Raw genomic sequence first — 15,834 nt, forward strand, 5'->3', positions numbered from 1 at the left:
AAATTAAAAAAACCTCTTAATTGAGGCTGTAGCCATTATTAAGGTAACAGCTGCTATTTACATTTTGGCCTTATTTTTTTAAAGAGGCTCCACTATTTCACACCAGGCTACTTAGTCTATCTCCCAGAAGTGTGTAGCTAAGCCATGGTGTGTGAAGGTGGATTGCACAACTCCCTTCTGACTTACATGCTTTAGTGGCTTTGACACAAATCTAAATCAAAGGCTTAACTTGTAGAAAAATACTCAAGGGTAACATAAATCTACACACTCAGCACTTCGTTTTGTAACCAAAGCTGAGGTTTCCAAGGAGGTACACAGTGAAGGTAAGAGCTAGTCCAAAATATGAAGTGAAAATACCTTGTGAATTGTAAACCAGAACACTCTCTAACTAGATTATCAAACTATGTGCTTTACAAAAACGCCTTTCAAAGTTTATCACCCTAAATGAGAAGTTGTACATTGGCTTAAATTAAAATTTTAGGTAATTTACTACAGCAGTTACATATGCTACTGATGTAACATGAAAAATTAATCACTGAGAAACATGAATCATCTGGATATCAGTGAAAAGCTCAGTGTTTTTCTCCTATTGCTGTTCTAAGGGAAAGCTCTGACACTTGCAGGACATTTTACAAAGACAGGGATCTCCCAGAGGTCACTGCTTCACCTGTAGCCCTCTCAAACGGTGACCATCTTATATCTGACAGCCCTTATAACACTGAGGCTAAGCCTGGGGTGAGTGATCTCTCTGCTCCTTTGGTTATTTCCAGCCATTCTCGCACCTCTAGCTTTGAATCAAATGCCACTGGACTCGTTCACCTACTATCTCTGCTGGTTGAAGTTATCTACTGTCCCTTTGGTCACGCTTCTCTTTCTGGTGATCGTGATCCTTGCATCTCTAGCTCTTGTCTACATCTCTTAATCTTTAGTAATTTTAACTTATACATATGTTCATACATTCTTTTAACATGAGCTTGTGGTTCCTTGAATTTCTCTCCTCCGATCCTTTGACTCCATCCTATCTGTCACTCTCCTCCAGTATCTTGTCTTTGTTTCTGAGAAGACGTGTAACACCTCTCAAATCTCAATTTCAAGTGTCTACTCTGAGAGCCACATTCTACCTCTCTAGCTTATGCTCTGACAATCCTTTGACCCCATCTGAATTTATCCCATCTGAATCCTTCAGCCCATTGTTATAGTCTCTCCTTCACCATCTTGTTTCGTGGCCACCTGTTACAAATACACCCTTGTTTGATCACAATTACATGGTCAAACCACAAATCTTGATTAAAGCAGTTTCCCTCCTCGCTGCAAGCCTGCACCCACGTGGCGGAACTCGGCATTTCAAACACACAGCCCTCTTACCCAGCTCATTATCCAACCAGGTCCCGAAAGCCAACAGATTATCCCGATAATCTGTTGTGAGGGTTGCTCTGTGCATTGTAAGATGTTTAGCGGCACCCTTAACCTCTGTCCGCCGGATGCACCCCCCTCTAGTTGTGAAAACAAAAATGTCTCCAGGTATTATCAAATATCATCTGGAGAGCAGCAAAATCACCTCTAGTTGAGGACCACGGGTAGAGATGATTGTCCATGCTTCTTGCTATTTGCATATTAAAATTCATCATCTCTCCTCTGCACAAATATGTAATTCTAATACCTCCCTCCACCCCCTCCCCACACACTTATTTCATGCTCTCAGTTTTCTCTCTGCTGGTTCAGTTTCCTTAACAAAAGACATGGGGCCTCCTTGGTGGCACAGGGGTTAAGTCTCAGTGCTATCACCACTACAGCCTGAGTTTGGTCCCCAGCCAGGGAGCAACCCACATGGCTCAGCAGACCCCTCCTGTCTCGCCCGCTGGTCCTCTCAGCAGTGTGTTTCAGTCAGTCTGCCTGTTCTGCTCCCCAGTCTGTCTCTGGTGAATCCTCTCACTCTCCTGCACCTCTGGCCTACACCCCAGTTCTTCTACAATTTAAATAAATAAATAAAAAGACATGATACTTCTAACTTGCTGAAACAAGAAAACCAAAATTTCCCCAGCTATCACCCCACTACACCATACCCCCTGACAACAAAGCCCTTAAAAGAGGTTATGTGGCTTTGCCTCCTCTAATTCCTTGTCTCCTATTATTTCTTAAACCTACTTCAATCAGGTTGCTGCCCCATCATTCTGTAGAAACTACTTGCCAAATTTACTGCCGGCCTCCATATTGCTAAATCTAATGGGCAGTTCTTAGCCTTGTCTTATTAGACAAAACAACAGAATTTCATATAGTTGGTATTTCCCCACCACTTGTTACACTTTGTTTGCTTGGTTTCTGATATACCACAGTCTCCAAATTTCCCTCCTACCATATGACTGTCCAGAAACCACAGAAGAGTACAGATAATGACAAATCTAGAAAATGTATGGCATAGACTCATCAACTATGAAACCACAACTATGAAAATTAACCATTGTAGTGAGGATTATGGTTAAGAGTCTTCATCCTCCACACACTCAGCACAATCAACCCCGGGCTGTCACTGTGGGTTCACTCCATGTCCACTTGTCTTAGAACAATACTGGTAAGTTACAGGTACTCAGCATTTATTGAAAAAAGGAATTTGACTTTGAGTAAAAACGTGGGATTTAGTTACATAAATCTACAAAAAAAATCTTTGTTTAGAAACTGTTCCCTCTCTTCCACTCATGTCATATTATCTACTGAATGATTAAGTCATATAAATGCATTCTACTCACAGTAAGCCCCCATAGAAAACTTGCTGTTTTGAAAGTTATAGGTTCATAAATCCCAAAGACTCCTTCAATTTGTGCCATATACAAAATCAAAAGGAAATACCACATGAGAACATAAAAACTGCCAATCATAATCTGGATAGCCTGTGAGAAGAGAATGCTGTTAGTACTGAAACCACATAATTTACAACATCAATCCAATCAGTGTTCACTGTAAGAAACAGTCAACACTTTTACAAAAGATGTGAATAAAGCAACAATGCAAGAAACTATGTTTTCCTGGATTACTAAACCCAAAAAGGCCCTAAGGGTTACCAATTAGGAATCAGTTACACCTGAAATATCAGACTGTTCAGTATTAATTCTGGTCAATTCTCCTGTAACTGAATTGTCACTCTACTACTAGTTATCATTCCTATCAAGTAGTAGCACGAGAGGAGAATATGGAAGGTACTTGAGAGAATAAATGGTTACTAATCTATTTGGATACAGGAAGCCATGTATCCCATATTTTATGTTAGTGACTTATTAAGGGTGAATCACTTTTTGACTCATAAAGGTTTATCTTTTTCTTCAAAGCATACTTGGTTTGGATCTTTTTCTCAGCATGCTAGAATGAGGTGCAGTCCAACACAGAGACACAAACAATTTCTAAAGTTGACTTGCTTGCACAAGGTCATCCTGTTGGATAAGGGGTGGGTTAGGGAAATGTGGAATTATTACTCACTTTAACTTGTAAGGAGATAATTACAATTCCAGTAAATATATTTCTGAATTTATATGTGAATGGATAGGCCAAATACCAAATGACAATTTTAGTTTAAAACTCTTTAAACATTATTTTTACTTTCATATAAACCTTAATTGGAAGCTATTTTATGTTTCAATAGCTCCAGCTCTTTGTAAAGCAAGTTGTCAATTTAATACATTAATGCAATCAGCTGATATTAGAGAAGTTTTTTATAGAAAGACTAATTTTTTGGTAACAATCTTATGTATTTTTATAAATTTAGAATGTAGTTTCTGCATCAAATTTGGAGGAATGGTATTCTTAGAGATTCTTTGGATTGGACTGGGAGAAAATCCTCTTAGATGGCAATCCCTTCAGGACCTACACTGGACTTGTTCCATTGTCATCACCAACCTCCAATATGTGGGCCAGTGTAGCAGAGGCATCCAGTAAATACCTCTTGCTAAGCACATCAGAATAAAGAACATTAATTCCACATAACTTTCCCAACTATTAAAAGGAGGGGGGCTTGAAAAATAGTGTTTGCTTTTTTATGACTAGCCAAGTCATAAAACTATATAAAACTATATAAAACTATGACAGAGCCAAATAGCCTGGTAAGAACTCTATAGGAAAGCAAGAGTGCTAGTGTGTGGTGAAGAATACAGCTGTTGTGTTTTTTTTAATTAAAAAAAAATGGTTCTTAAACTAGAGTCAATGGATGAATTCCAAGGCCACAGATATCTCCCACCTCCCCCTCCCCCTCAAATAATAAAAAGAGTGCAGAGGATATTACAACTGCATGTCCATGAGTCTGGGGAGAAGATTTAGTGCTTTCTTTTTATGTCCAAAAGGCTATGTGACGTCAAAGCAATTAAGAACCTCTGCTCAATACTCAGGTAGGAGACTGAGACAGCTGGTCTACACAAGCCAACTCACAGGAAAAGTTAACATCCCCTGGAGAAGTTTTCTTCCCTTTACACATAAAGAGTGATCTTTGTAATTCCTTCGTGATAAGAGAGCTAGATAAACTTTGTTAATAATTTAAAGACATGAATTAATAATCATCCTACTGTCTAGACATCAATACAGTAATTAAAGGAGATCAGCAACAGATCTCTCACAGTCAATAAAAACACTCTTTTTTCCCCCTTTTTTCCTTTATTCTCCGTGTATGCTGGCTTAGTCAGTATATACCCTTCCATCTAAGCAAATATTTGCTCATGAAGGGACATGAGAGTTGTGCCTTATCCAAATCATTCCCTCTCTAGACCCAAGAATATTCCTTATTAAATAAAAATAGTGCATGATTGTGAATTTAGTTCAAGGGAAGTCTTACTTACCCCTAAAACAAGACCATCTGCTTCAGAAAGTCTTCTACTCACACATGCCATACTACCAGCATTTCCTCTAGATGACTGTCGCTGATCTTTGCGCTGTTTTTACTAGCAAACTTCTGCAAAACAATACAGCACACACACACACTTTGCTCAACGGAAAATTCTTATGGTTGATTCTTATTGCTTTACAACCACTGCCCCAAATTAAGGAGCAATCACCTTCTTTCCAGATCATAATTTTTAGAAGTATCAACTTGCATCCACCTTTCCTGAATAATGGCCTCCATAACTGAAAAGCCTCTCTATGACTTAAAAATGCTAGTATATATATTTTCTCTTTTTAGAGAACAGTGTGTCTCTGGATGGTAAAATACAAAGAACACCCATGGAACAGTATTTTTAACAAAGCTTTCATCCACTCATTTGCAATTCATAATCAATTCATTACAATTCATAATGCCATGTTTGCATTTTCAAAATCAAGTTATTGTACGTCTTCATTAAAAAAAAGGGCTTGTGATAGTTTTCTTTATATTATTTCTGCATTTCTCCCTGGCACTTGGATATAAAGACAAAAACCTGCTTAGGGCGCCTCCCTGGTGGCACACAGGCTTAAAGACAGTGCTAACAAGCGATAGCCAGCCACTGCAGCAAGAGTTCCATCTCCGGCTGACCAGGAAGCAACCCACAAGGTACAGCACACCTCTCCTGTCTCACCAGCTGCTCCCCTCAGCAGTGGGTTTCAGTAGATATGCCTGTTCTCTCCCCACTCTCTCTGGTGAATCCTCTCATCCCCCACACCTCTGGCCTGTACCAGTTTTTGTATGCACAAATAAATAAATCTTTTTAAAAAAGATGAAAAACCTGCTTAATAATTATATTTCCAGTTTCTGGTTTATAATTGCTTGTTGATTTTGGTTTTTACTTTATTATAGTCTTTTTCCTGGTCCCTTATTTAGGTTTTCTAAATTCCTGCTATGAGTGAGACCATCTGGTATTTTTCTTTTTCTTTCTGGCTTATTTCACTGAGCATGATCCCTTCCAGCTCCATCCATGTTGCTGCAAATTGCATGAGTTTATATTTTTTGATAGCTGAGTAATATTCAAAAAATACTAATTATAATAAAGTAAAAATCAAAATCAACAAGCAACTATAAATGAGAGACACACTGGGTGGGAAAGAGAGAGAGAGAAGAATGTAGGATCAAAACCGGGGGTGGGGTGGGGTGGGGGGGAATTGTATGGGGACTATAACCAAGATGAAAATGCACACATTGTGCAAAAATGAAAAATGATGTAAAAATATATAAAATTTAAAAAATTATATTTTCTGGTGGATCTGGAATTAATTGTTCTACATCTTCCAGCAGGACATACTTAGGTCAGTAACATAAGCCATATCTCTTAGCCACGCCTGCATCTAAGGGATGATTTTAGAACTCAAGCCCTGGAGTTTGACTTTAGTGACCTTAAATTTATCACACCCTTAAAATCTCATTTGATTATTTTAATGAGTCTCTGGTTTCCAAAAGTGATGAATGGAAGAAATAAGAAAAGCTACAATATATTCCTGGAATGGTTAAATTTAAAACACACCCCCCCCCTTACATTTGGTTGTTCTATAATCCAGTTAAGCAGCATTAGAAAACAACAACTCTGAACTAAAATACATAGAATTAATCATTTACTTTCTGGGGACCCCCTGGCTAATCCAAAAGCAGTGGTAGAACAAGCCCCTAGTCCTTATTCACAGCCCTATCCTCATCCCTAAACTTGCTTTACTTAGAAAAGCTGGAAAAGTCACAAAAGTCATATTTAGAAAGTACTCCTCCACCTTTAGCTGGGGTGAAACTCATTGACTTCCCCGGGCACAGAAAGGCCTTCACCAACTGTTCCCCATGCTCAGCAGCCCCCGGGCTTCAGATGCCCTCCCTCGCTGGGGCGCCCGCTCTGCCTCCCCACCACCCCCTCGGCCCCTCGTGTTCTCCATCTGCTTCCTGTCGCTGAGAGGGTTGCCTTTCGACTTTCACCACCGGCTCCCAAGCAAGTATCAGCCCCCAGAGGTCAACTTTATTTTGGTATGTCCAGGGCCAGGTCTGAGCGGTGACCCCGAGACACCTGTGTGATGAAACAAAGATGGGGCGCACAGGTGAGGCCTGACCTGTGCCGAGGGAAGGGAAAGAGAGGGCGGATGGGGGCCACTGAATTCAGTCCCCACGACCATTGATGGGCTCCTGACACTCAAGAAATCCTGCAGGCAAAGTGACATTACCCCGCATTTTACTTGTTGAAGGTCCCAACGATCGAGTTTCGTCCTCAGGTGCAGGCCCAGGCTAAGGGAGTCCCGTGCGGGCTGGTCGCCCTGCCCCCAGGAAGGGGTCTTCCCGCGCCCCGTCCAGGTTCCCGCGCCCTGCCAGTGTGTAGGCCAGGAGGCAGAGTTCAGGTGCGGAACCCTCCGGGTCAGGTCTCCAGGCCGGGCCTAGCAGTCATCACCGAGGCTGCAGGGAGCCCCGTGTGCAGCCAGCCCTCGGGCAGGAAGCTCAGGCTGCCCGGGCCTCCAATGGCAGGGTGTGGCCCTCGTGCGCCTGCGCAGGCGGACCACGTGACCGGCTCCGCACCACGTGATCGGGCTGGTGGGCCTGGCTGGGAATGGCACGGGGATACTGGCCCAGCTGGTGCCTTTGTAGTAGAGAGCTGCTGCTGAGCCGCCAGGATCAGGGGTGGAAGGCCCGATCCTCACCTTTTCTGTCCTCAAAGAAAAATTCTATCCACAAATGCTCTTTAGAAGGTGTAACTATTGAAAAAGGCCAGTAACATGAGTTGATGCCTCCCCCACAACCCACTTTTAAACTTAAGTAACCGCAGTGCTCTTGTCAGTATTTAGTAAACACTGGGATGACTTTTTGAGCCATCTACTGAGGTGAGTTTCCCTCCAAGGTTATTCCAGGCTTCAGTTTTCTGCTTGATGTGGGCAGTAATTAAATGTTTATGAAGATCTGTGTAAAGAACCAGAGGTAGCAGCCAGAAGGCGTAGTTCCTACTACCTGGGGAGTAGGAGCTGGGGAGATGGATGAGGAAGCAGTAAACCAGCAAACTCAAGCAAGAAATGAATGTGATCTTAATTTAACTGGCAAGTGCAGATTATCCTATTAGCTTACTGGGGTGTTGAAGAAGCCAAGAGAAGACATCCCTGTAGCTATTAAATAGTGTGGGTTCTCATTCATTTCAGGAAAATTTTCTTTGTCATTCAGAAAATTTGAAGTTAAGACTTAGGATGTAAGTATTTAGTGAATGATAACCAGTGAGCAAAACATTCAGGAAGACTGATTTTTTTTTTAAATAAATCTCATGAGTGCCTCTATCACCCCTTTTTGTTAAGTTAAATTAAAAGTATTTCAAAGCTGCTATGATCTTTTATGATCATGAAAGAGATTGAAAGCCAATTATAAACCCACTCTGTCTTTTGCCTCATAGCTGGCACCCTTACATTGTGATACCAAAGTGACCACAATTAAAAGAAAATTATGCCCAGGCTTTTATATTCTGTGTTGGTCGATAAGTCATAGAGGGTTTTAATTCTATTCTTAAGTACTATAGCAATTTAGTTTCTCAAATTCATTGAATAAATATGAATACATATTTGTGTTTTTGTAGAGAAGACATGGAATCAAAGCAAATGAATTGATTGTCAATAGCTTAAACAGGGTTGCCTTATTTGGGAAAGTCTAGTTGAGTGTGGTTAGTTGTTACTAAATTTCATTTTCTCTGACTTGAGTGTATTGACTCTGGCTAAAGTTTCAGTTTGTCTAGGTAGGTCCTAATGTCATTAGAACCACCCCAGGGGCCTTCCTGGTGGCCTAGGGGTTAAGTCTCAGTGCTATCACCTTTAATACCTGAGTTCGATCCTTACCCAGGGAGCTGACCCACATATGGCACAGCAGACCTCTCCCTTCTTGCCCCCTACTCTCGTCAGCAGTGTATTTCAGTCAATCCACCCGTTTTTCTCCCCACTCTGTTTTTGATAAATTGTCTCACCTCTCCCCCACCACTTCTGGCCTACATTGCAGTTCTCCTACACCCCTCCCCAAAGAAAGACTAAAAAAAATAAAAAGACAAGAAACAAGTGTTGGAGAGGAAGTAGAGAGACGGGAACCCTTGTAAGGGAACCCTGGTAAACTGCTGGTAGAAATGTAAACAGGTGCAGCCATGATGGAAAGCAGGATGGAAATACCTCAAAAAAAAAAAATAAATTCCAAATAATATAGTTATCTCACTTCTAATTACCTTAAAACTATAAAAACACTAATTCAAATAGATATATGCATTTCCATATTTATTGCAGCAAAATTGCTATAGCCAAGAATTGGAAACAGCCAAAATGCCTGTTGATGGATGAATGGATAAAAATGATGTGGTCTGTATCCACAATGGAATACTATTCAGCTGTAAAAAGAGATGAAGTCCTGCCATTTGCATGGATAGACCTAGAGAGCATTGTGCTTAGTAAAATAAGCCAGATTGAGAGAGACAAACACTGTATGATTTCACTCGTGTGGTATAGAGAAAAAATAAACAGATGAACTAAATAAAACAAAAAATAGTAAATTTTTGGACTAGAAGAGTGATTAGTGGTTACCAGAAGGGAAGGAAGGGGGTGGTGGGGTGGGTAAATCAGGACAAAGGGGACAATGGTGTGGTGTAGGATAGGCTGGACTTTTAGTGTGGAACTTAACATAGGACATACACATACATGCACCTGAAACATATTAAAATGCAATGTCACATCAGTAAAAAAGTTTAAAAAATGTATCAGTGTGCTTTGCAGACTGCTTTGTCAGATCTATGGTTCTACCACTAGAGAGCCAAAATGAATTCAAACAAATACCAAAGAAGATGTATGTACCTAGTAACATTTTATTGAAAAAAAGAGTAACATTAACAGGGAATTTTCTAATTTTAAGACAGTCGCACAATCATTTTCAGTCCTTTGGTCCTTCATCTTTGCCAGTGTGTGTCAATGGTAGAAAAGAAAAAATAGTGACAGGGAGACAGTTGTCACCGGTGACAAACTAAGAGCAAATCACAAATGCAGCCTTTAAAATTCAGCATCCAGCATGGACAATAATGGCCAGCTCCTTAAGAAGTTTCTGCTGAGTAGTTCTTTGCCTTGACATGTAGATTGTTCCTCTTCTTTAGCTCCTAATGCCATAAGCTGGAGGGGTATCACTTACAGAAGGACCATAAGGAGATCCTACTGTCATAGGATTGGCTAGGGTTATGGCTGTAGTGACCAGGACAGGCTGGAAAGAATGAATAAAACAGTCTTGTTACTAGAATCCTATTCAGCAGCCTCACCCCTCCAGAGTCACGTTCAAACAGTGCTCTGGTAGCCCACTGTGGGGCTTAGCTGACACTTAGGTCTCTATTTCTCCAGCATATATTCAGATTATTTTACAGAGAAGAGGCTCCGCTCACCTGATTGGCGCAGACTACTTGGTTGGCAAGATGGGCTGTGATGCAATTTATGATAAACTCCACAACACCGAATATAGCCAACATGCCCAAAATTCCTTTCCCAGCAAGCTGAAATCAGAAATAAACACAGAGAGACATTGATCAGGAGAGCCTCACGCAGGTTTCAAAAAGCCAATGGCTTGCTTGTGTGCTGTGGCTCATCATCAGTTCTCCCCCTGATGAGTTTTCTGTTATCATTGATTGTCTATTTCGGGGGAGTATGAATTAACTTCAGACTTTCTTTAATGTATTAGAAGATTTTCTCTTTGGCCAATAGACTATTTGATTTAGAAACATTAGGAAAGAGGTAGAATTTTTTTCTTTGCAATGGCTTTCCTGTTTTCACAAAAAAGAACTCCCCCCTCCCCCCGCAATAAATCAAGCAACACAGAAAACAACCCACTGTCCCAAATGCCACTGCCTAGAATTAACAAAAATTAGCATTTGATCCTTTTATTCTGGATCTCCATCCATAGGCAGAAGGCAAGCAGAAAAATGGGGACATGAAGAGAGGGGGGGGAAAAAGCAAGGGAGGGATGAGAGAGCAAGAGAATATTCATTAAAAATGGAATCATTTTATACTTCACATTTTTGAAGAGGAAATACTCAATTATAAAAGAATCAAAAGAAGTCAAATTAAAGAAACTGAAGAATTTATGAAATCCATGAGGAAGTTGAGAACTTACAGGTCCTCAACCTCCAAGTTTCAATGTAGACAGCATTAAATGATGGTTTATTATGAAAAAAAAAAGATGTTTAACACTATTTGAAATCTCATCTTTCCTTTCTTCACTTCTGGGTTTTTGGTGATTAAGTCATTTTTCACTTTTTGGTGTGAAATACTAAAGCACTTATATTCAGTTCTGTAGCTATTATTTCTCTAGTTGATGTCAATTTAAAAGCTGATTTTTGACTAATTTTTGTTCTTTTTGATTGGCCTTACAGATAAAGTTTGTGTCCTTGCTTCACTCCACCTTATATACCAGGAGGAACCCTCATATTTTTGCATCCTGATAAGCTCTTCTCTACACTTTACTCCTGAGGTCACCGTTGGAGTTTGTCTTTGGCATATAAGATGATAATGAGGATTCTGTTTTGAGAATATTCAGAGGAACACACTATGTTTCATAGTCACATATTCTTTGGGTTTCTGCTATCTTCTCATACGAGTCTTACTCTAATAAAATAACTCATTTTGATTATTTTATTTACATACAATTTTAAATCTTTGGAAATTACTATCTGGGTACCTTTAGGCATCTCTAGAATCTTTCCCACTGACCATGTGATTAACAGTTAGCTGGACCAATAAGGGATGCCCTTCTGCCTTCATCCATCTCTAGAAGTAACTCTCCCACTTTATTCTATAGTCCTAGAGGTCACATCAGTAAAGCTGGAATAGAAAAAGGGCTTTTGGGCCTCCCTGGTGGTGCAAGGGGTTAAGATGCAACCTATGAAGCTATCCTCAGCCACTGGAGCACAATTTCGAGCCCCAGCCAGGGAACTACCCTCATGGCACAGCAGACCTCTCCTGACTCGCCCACTGCTCCCCTCAGCAGTGTGTTTCAGTCGATCCGTCTGTTCTGTTTCCCACTCTGTCTCTGGTGAATCCTCTCACCACCACCCCCACACCTCTGGCCTGTACCCCAGTTCTTGTATGCATAAATAAATAAATCTTTAAAAAAGAAGAAAGGAAAAAGGGATTTTACACTAAATCTACTATACAGTAGTGACAGAGAAAAAAAAGCAGACACGCTCTAAGAGAAGGAAGTGGAGACAATGAAAGGTTAGGGGAGACTTACCAATACCCCGTAGTCTTGATTGTATGACCCATTCAGGCTCATGTCTATTAGCACTAAAATCACTCCAGGGAAGATAAAAAGACAACTCACGATATTCATTGCTAGGCTGCCTCGTATCTAATGGAGATATCAGTAAATAGAAATCACATAGGATAAATGAAATTAAATGTAGTAGGAATCAGTGGAGTTTAATGGCCCTTAATCTTTGCAATTAAAAAAATATTTATTTGAAGTGGAGATGATTTTTTTCCCCTCTACCCTAGTTACCATGAAAACTATTCTGTGGGCAGCTTAAATGTAGGGGATTTCTAAAATCTATAGAAAAGTGTAAGTACAAAGCAGAAGCTCATCTGTTACATTTGTATAAAAGCCTCAGGGACAATAACAATTACAGCCCCTTTAAAAAAAATAAACTTACACATAAATTTTGAATGAGTATTTTCTATAATAGGTACTGATTAAAATATTCAAATGAACTATCTCGCTGAAGTCTTACAATCATCAACCGTCATAGGTGGTGGTACTAAAGCATATTGTGTATCATAGATAGATACAGATTCCATCTAATTTTATAGGTGGAAAAGTATACACACAAGAAACATTGCTGAAAAGTTTAGGAATTGCTGAAAACACAGAATCCAGTCCTTTTTAGGACTGGATAAAGAACCCTAGGTTTAGAACGAGGAATGTTAGACTTGTTGGGTGGAGATATACAGACAGTGCATCAAACATCCCCCAGTTTCTGCAATAACGGTTTGAAATTCAGCAAGCTCTTTGCATAGAGTGTGTTCTCTTGCAGAGACCTCCGCATCCCCCAAAATCCTCTAAAAGGCAGACTCCTAGGAAAATGGCCTCAGGTGTACTTTGATAGGAATACACTGAGTACTTTGTATTTCCAACTGGACAGGTTGTATGCCGGGACCCTCTCCGGGGAAAGGATCCATACATGATTCTGAAGTGTTTTCTTTTGTTTATGGATCACAACCGTCCCAGGCTGCTTTATTTTATTTCAGTCTAGTCTAGCTGAAGCTAGCAACATTTTCCCATTCTTTCCTTTTGTGCTGGGATAAAGGTAATTTTGAAACCACCTCTGCTTTGGTTGGCTCTCATTCTTAACAAATCATTTTCTCTCTCGTGTTTCAAAAGTAGGCCAGGAAATTGCAAATGGCGGGGCGCTGCGACCGTCTCAGTGGCTCCCTGATAAACCCTTCTTATGTACCTAGCTAGGTGCTTTAGGGATGATTTAAAGAACCGTAAAACCAAAGACAAATCTGAGTAAGGGCAGCAGATACATGCAAATTAAAAAGGAGACTCCAAGCCTGGGCAGAACTGAGAAGGGGCACGAACTAACGCCTAGTCTTTGATCTGGAAGTGCCCAGCCCCTGCTTCCTGGCTTCCGAATTCCTCTTTGGCGTCCCAGGAATCATGGCCCAGCTGAACAGGTGCCCCTCAAGAAAGAGCTGAAGACCGTCTAGGCTTGACTCATTCCCACCCTGTGCGCTGCCGTCAGGATGTGAGGCGCGGCCATCGCTGACTGGCAGATTGTGTGGCTCACGTGGAGACATACAGACCGCGGGGCCATGACAGATATTTGGGGGGAAAATGCTTCCTTCAAATTTTCTGAATTTCCTTCTTAATTTTCCTCTCCAAATAAATCTTTCTAAAAGGGTTTAAAAAGTAGAAGCGGGATAGCTTACCAGACAAATATTACGCTGCTTGACTGCTGATACAGAGAGAGCACCAGCTGCAATGAACTGTAGAAAGAGACACATTTATCTGTGCGGTGCTGTGGGGATTTTGATTCTTCCCAGGGACTTCCTCCTCCTTAAGAAAGGCTGTTCTATTTATATTCATCTAGTTTCCCTCTTAAAATTTCTCTCACATGTCTCAGTTTTCTGGAATAACTGAGAGAGGATGTCTTTTTTATTTGCTTTTATTTTTGTGTTTTAGTTGCAGGTTTACAAAGAACTCATTCTCTTGGAAGCTTTCCTTGTTCTGATGACTTCTGAGCTCACTGCTCAATCTCTTCTCATCATCAATTCCATGTTTTTTAATCATGTTCCCAATCACGTCCTTTTGCCATTCTCCACCCAACCCATGCATTTCCCTCTCAAATGTAATAGGGAATGAAAACTTGGGCTTATTGATGCCTTGATCAGAGTGATCTTTTAGGGTATGGATTTAAGCTGCAATTTAACATGGAGAACATTGCTCTCCCTTATCCCCAGTCAGAAATGTTATTTGTCTAATTTCTCCCATTGATCAACCATAGGGCTTATTAAAAAGTGAGTTATATATAGGCTGCATGAGGATACACTGCATAAACTGACTAGGAGAGGGACGTTGGCAATCTACTCACACAGAGGCCGCCCCAGAATGGATATCCACCAAAAAATGTCAGGGAGTAAAACATCATATGACTGTGATACATAGTGGATAGAAAACCCAAAAGAATTCCGAGACCAATGTGGAAAAATCCAATTACGATCTGGATCGCCTAGAAAAAGAAAACAGACATTTTAAAATTGCTTCTTTGTTTTCAGGCAATAGCAAAACATTGCTCTCATGGCAGTGACTGCTTAGCTCTGCTGAGACCCATGGGTGTCATCGAGTCATAGCTCTACAGCAGGAGAGGTCCCCAAAGCTTCTGACATATGCTGGAGCCAAGGAGACTTGCAGGGGTGGCCCAAAGAGAGTTCTTCAGAAGTGCTACTGCTTAAATATGCATTAGCATCCCCAGAGAAGGCTCTCAAGAAAAATGCCTGTACTGTGACGTGGTGACTATACTTTTCAAATGGACTGTTTCTCTGGCTGGGTCACCCCAGTCATGGGAGAACTAGCAACAGGGAGAAAAATGATTCGCTGGGCTGTAACTATATGCTTGATAATATTCAGTCATCCTCTGTCTCTACTTCCTTCCTCCTTCTGTTCTACTATATTGGACTCCTCCTTGTTCTCCAAACACATCCCATGTTCTCACCTGAAGACCTTACTCACTCCTATCTGCACGGCTCACCCTTCTTCTTGCCTATGCGCAAATGTCATGTCCAAGCAGAGTGCAGCCTGGCCATCTTACAACTGCTAGAAGACCCTCACCGGGTCTTCTTAAGCCTTTTGCTCCTCCTTCCCCTCTCCATGTTATCACCTTCTAACATGCTCTGTACACAAATTCTTTAGAATGCCCACTTAGATTTCCCCCACTAGGTTCTAAGTGCTGTGAGGGCAGAGACTGCACCTGTTTTATTCTCTGCAATATTCCCAACGACTGTGTCGGGTCCACAGCGTGAGGTGCTGCTTTGTTCCAGTAGCTTCTTGGGAGCAGGGCGTTTTCTCTTACCTGGCAGGGGGAGGAGCTGAGGGGCCACCTCCACAGCCTGCTAGGGCGGGGGAACCAGTGCTCACTTTTACTTTCCTAAAATGTTGAAACGTGAAATATGTAGTAGGACTTCCAGAAGAGTCTCCAGCAGGTAATGGGCACTCAGTATAATTCATATGAACATTCTAGCAAAAAAGTTAGAAGCACATGCAGGGACAGAGTGTGCAGCCTGGTGGGTTGTGTGAGTGGCATGAGGAGGACTGCACTGTATCTGCAGGACAATCGAAAGAGGGGAGTGATTGTGGTGGGTGCCTTTCCGCTCCCCCAAGATGCCCACACTCTCTTCCAGGTACATCTGAATGTGACAGTTATACTTGGCAGTGGGGAGTTA

The 15,834-nt window shown here is 41.2% G+C and overlaps 2 protein-coding genes across 2 annotated transcripts in view; both read right to left on the reverse strand.

The window, feature by feature from the left end:
* MS4A13 (membrane spanning 4-domains A13) overlaps positions 1–7,372 on the reverse strand; it is a 21,279-nt gene extending 13,907 nt beyond the window's left edge. The window contains exons 1-3 of the mRNA XM_054697500.1: positions 7,084–7,372; positions 4,815–4,927; positions 2,745–2,885 (exon numbers count right to left, since the gene is read on the reverse strand). Of these exons, the coding sequence (XP_054553475.1) occupies positions 2,745–2,885; positions 4,815–4,865 (192 nt within the window). The 5' untranslated portion in view covers positions 4,866–4,927; positions 7,084–7,372. The remainder of the gene's footprint in view (positions 1–2,744; positions 2,886–4,814; positions 4,928–7,083) is intronic.
* LOC119248833 (membrane-spanning 4-domains subfamily A member 12-like) lies at positions 7,272–14,558 on the reverse strand. Its single transcript, XM_037515705.1, has 5 exons — positions 14,487–14,558; positions 13,825–13,881; positions 12,128–12,244; positions 10,287–10,394; positions 7,272–7,454 (listed from the first exon to the last, which is right to left on the reverse strand). The coding sequence occupies exons 1-5, from the start codon at positions 14,556–14,558 to the stop codon at positions 7,272–7,274; spliced, it is 537 nt and encodes a 178-aa protein (XP_037371602.1).
* Positions 14,559–15,834: the final 1,276 nt, after the last annotated feature.

The sequence above is a fragment of the Talpa occidentalis genome, unplaced genomic scaffold (genome assembly GCF_014898055.3).
Source record: "Talpa occidentalis isolate TD23 unplaced genomic scaffold, MPIMG_talOcc4v2.1 talOcc4.17, whole genome shotgun sequence".
Classification (NCBI taxonomy): domain Eukaryota; kingdom Metazoa; phylum Chordata; class Mammalia; order Eulipotyphla; family Talpidae; genus Talpa; species Talpa occidentalis.

Excerpts from the sequence above, each read along its gene's own strand:
- LOC119248833 (XM_037515705.1), bottom strand. The coding sequence starts at position 14,558 with ATGTATCACAGTCATATGATGTTTTACTCCCTGACATTTTTTGGTGGA. Across the intron at positions 13,882-14,486 it reads CATTCTGGGGCGGCCTCTGT|TTCATTGCAGCTGGTGCTCT; the intron begins GTGAGTAGATTG and ends CTCTTTCTACAG. Across the intron at positions 10,395-12,127 it reads ATCAAGACTACGGGGTATTG|CTTGCTGGGAAAGGAATTTT; the intron begins GTAAGTCTCCCC and ends TTCTGATTTCAG.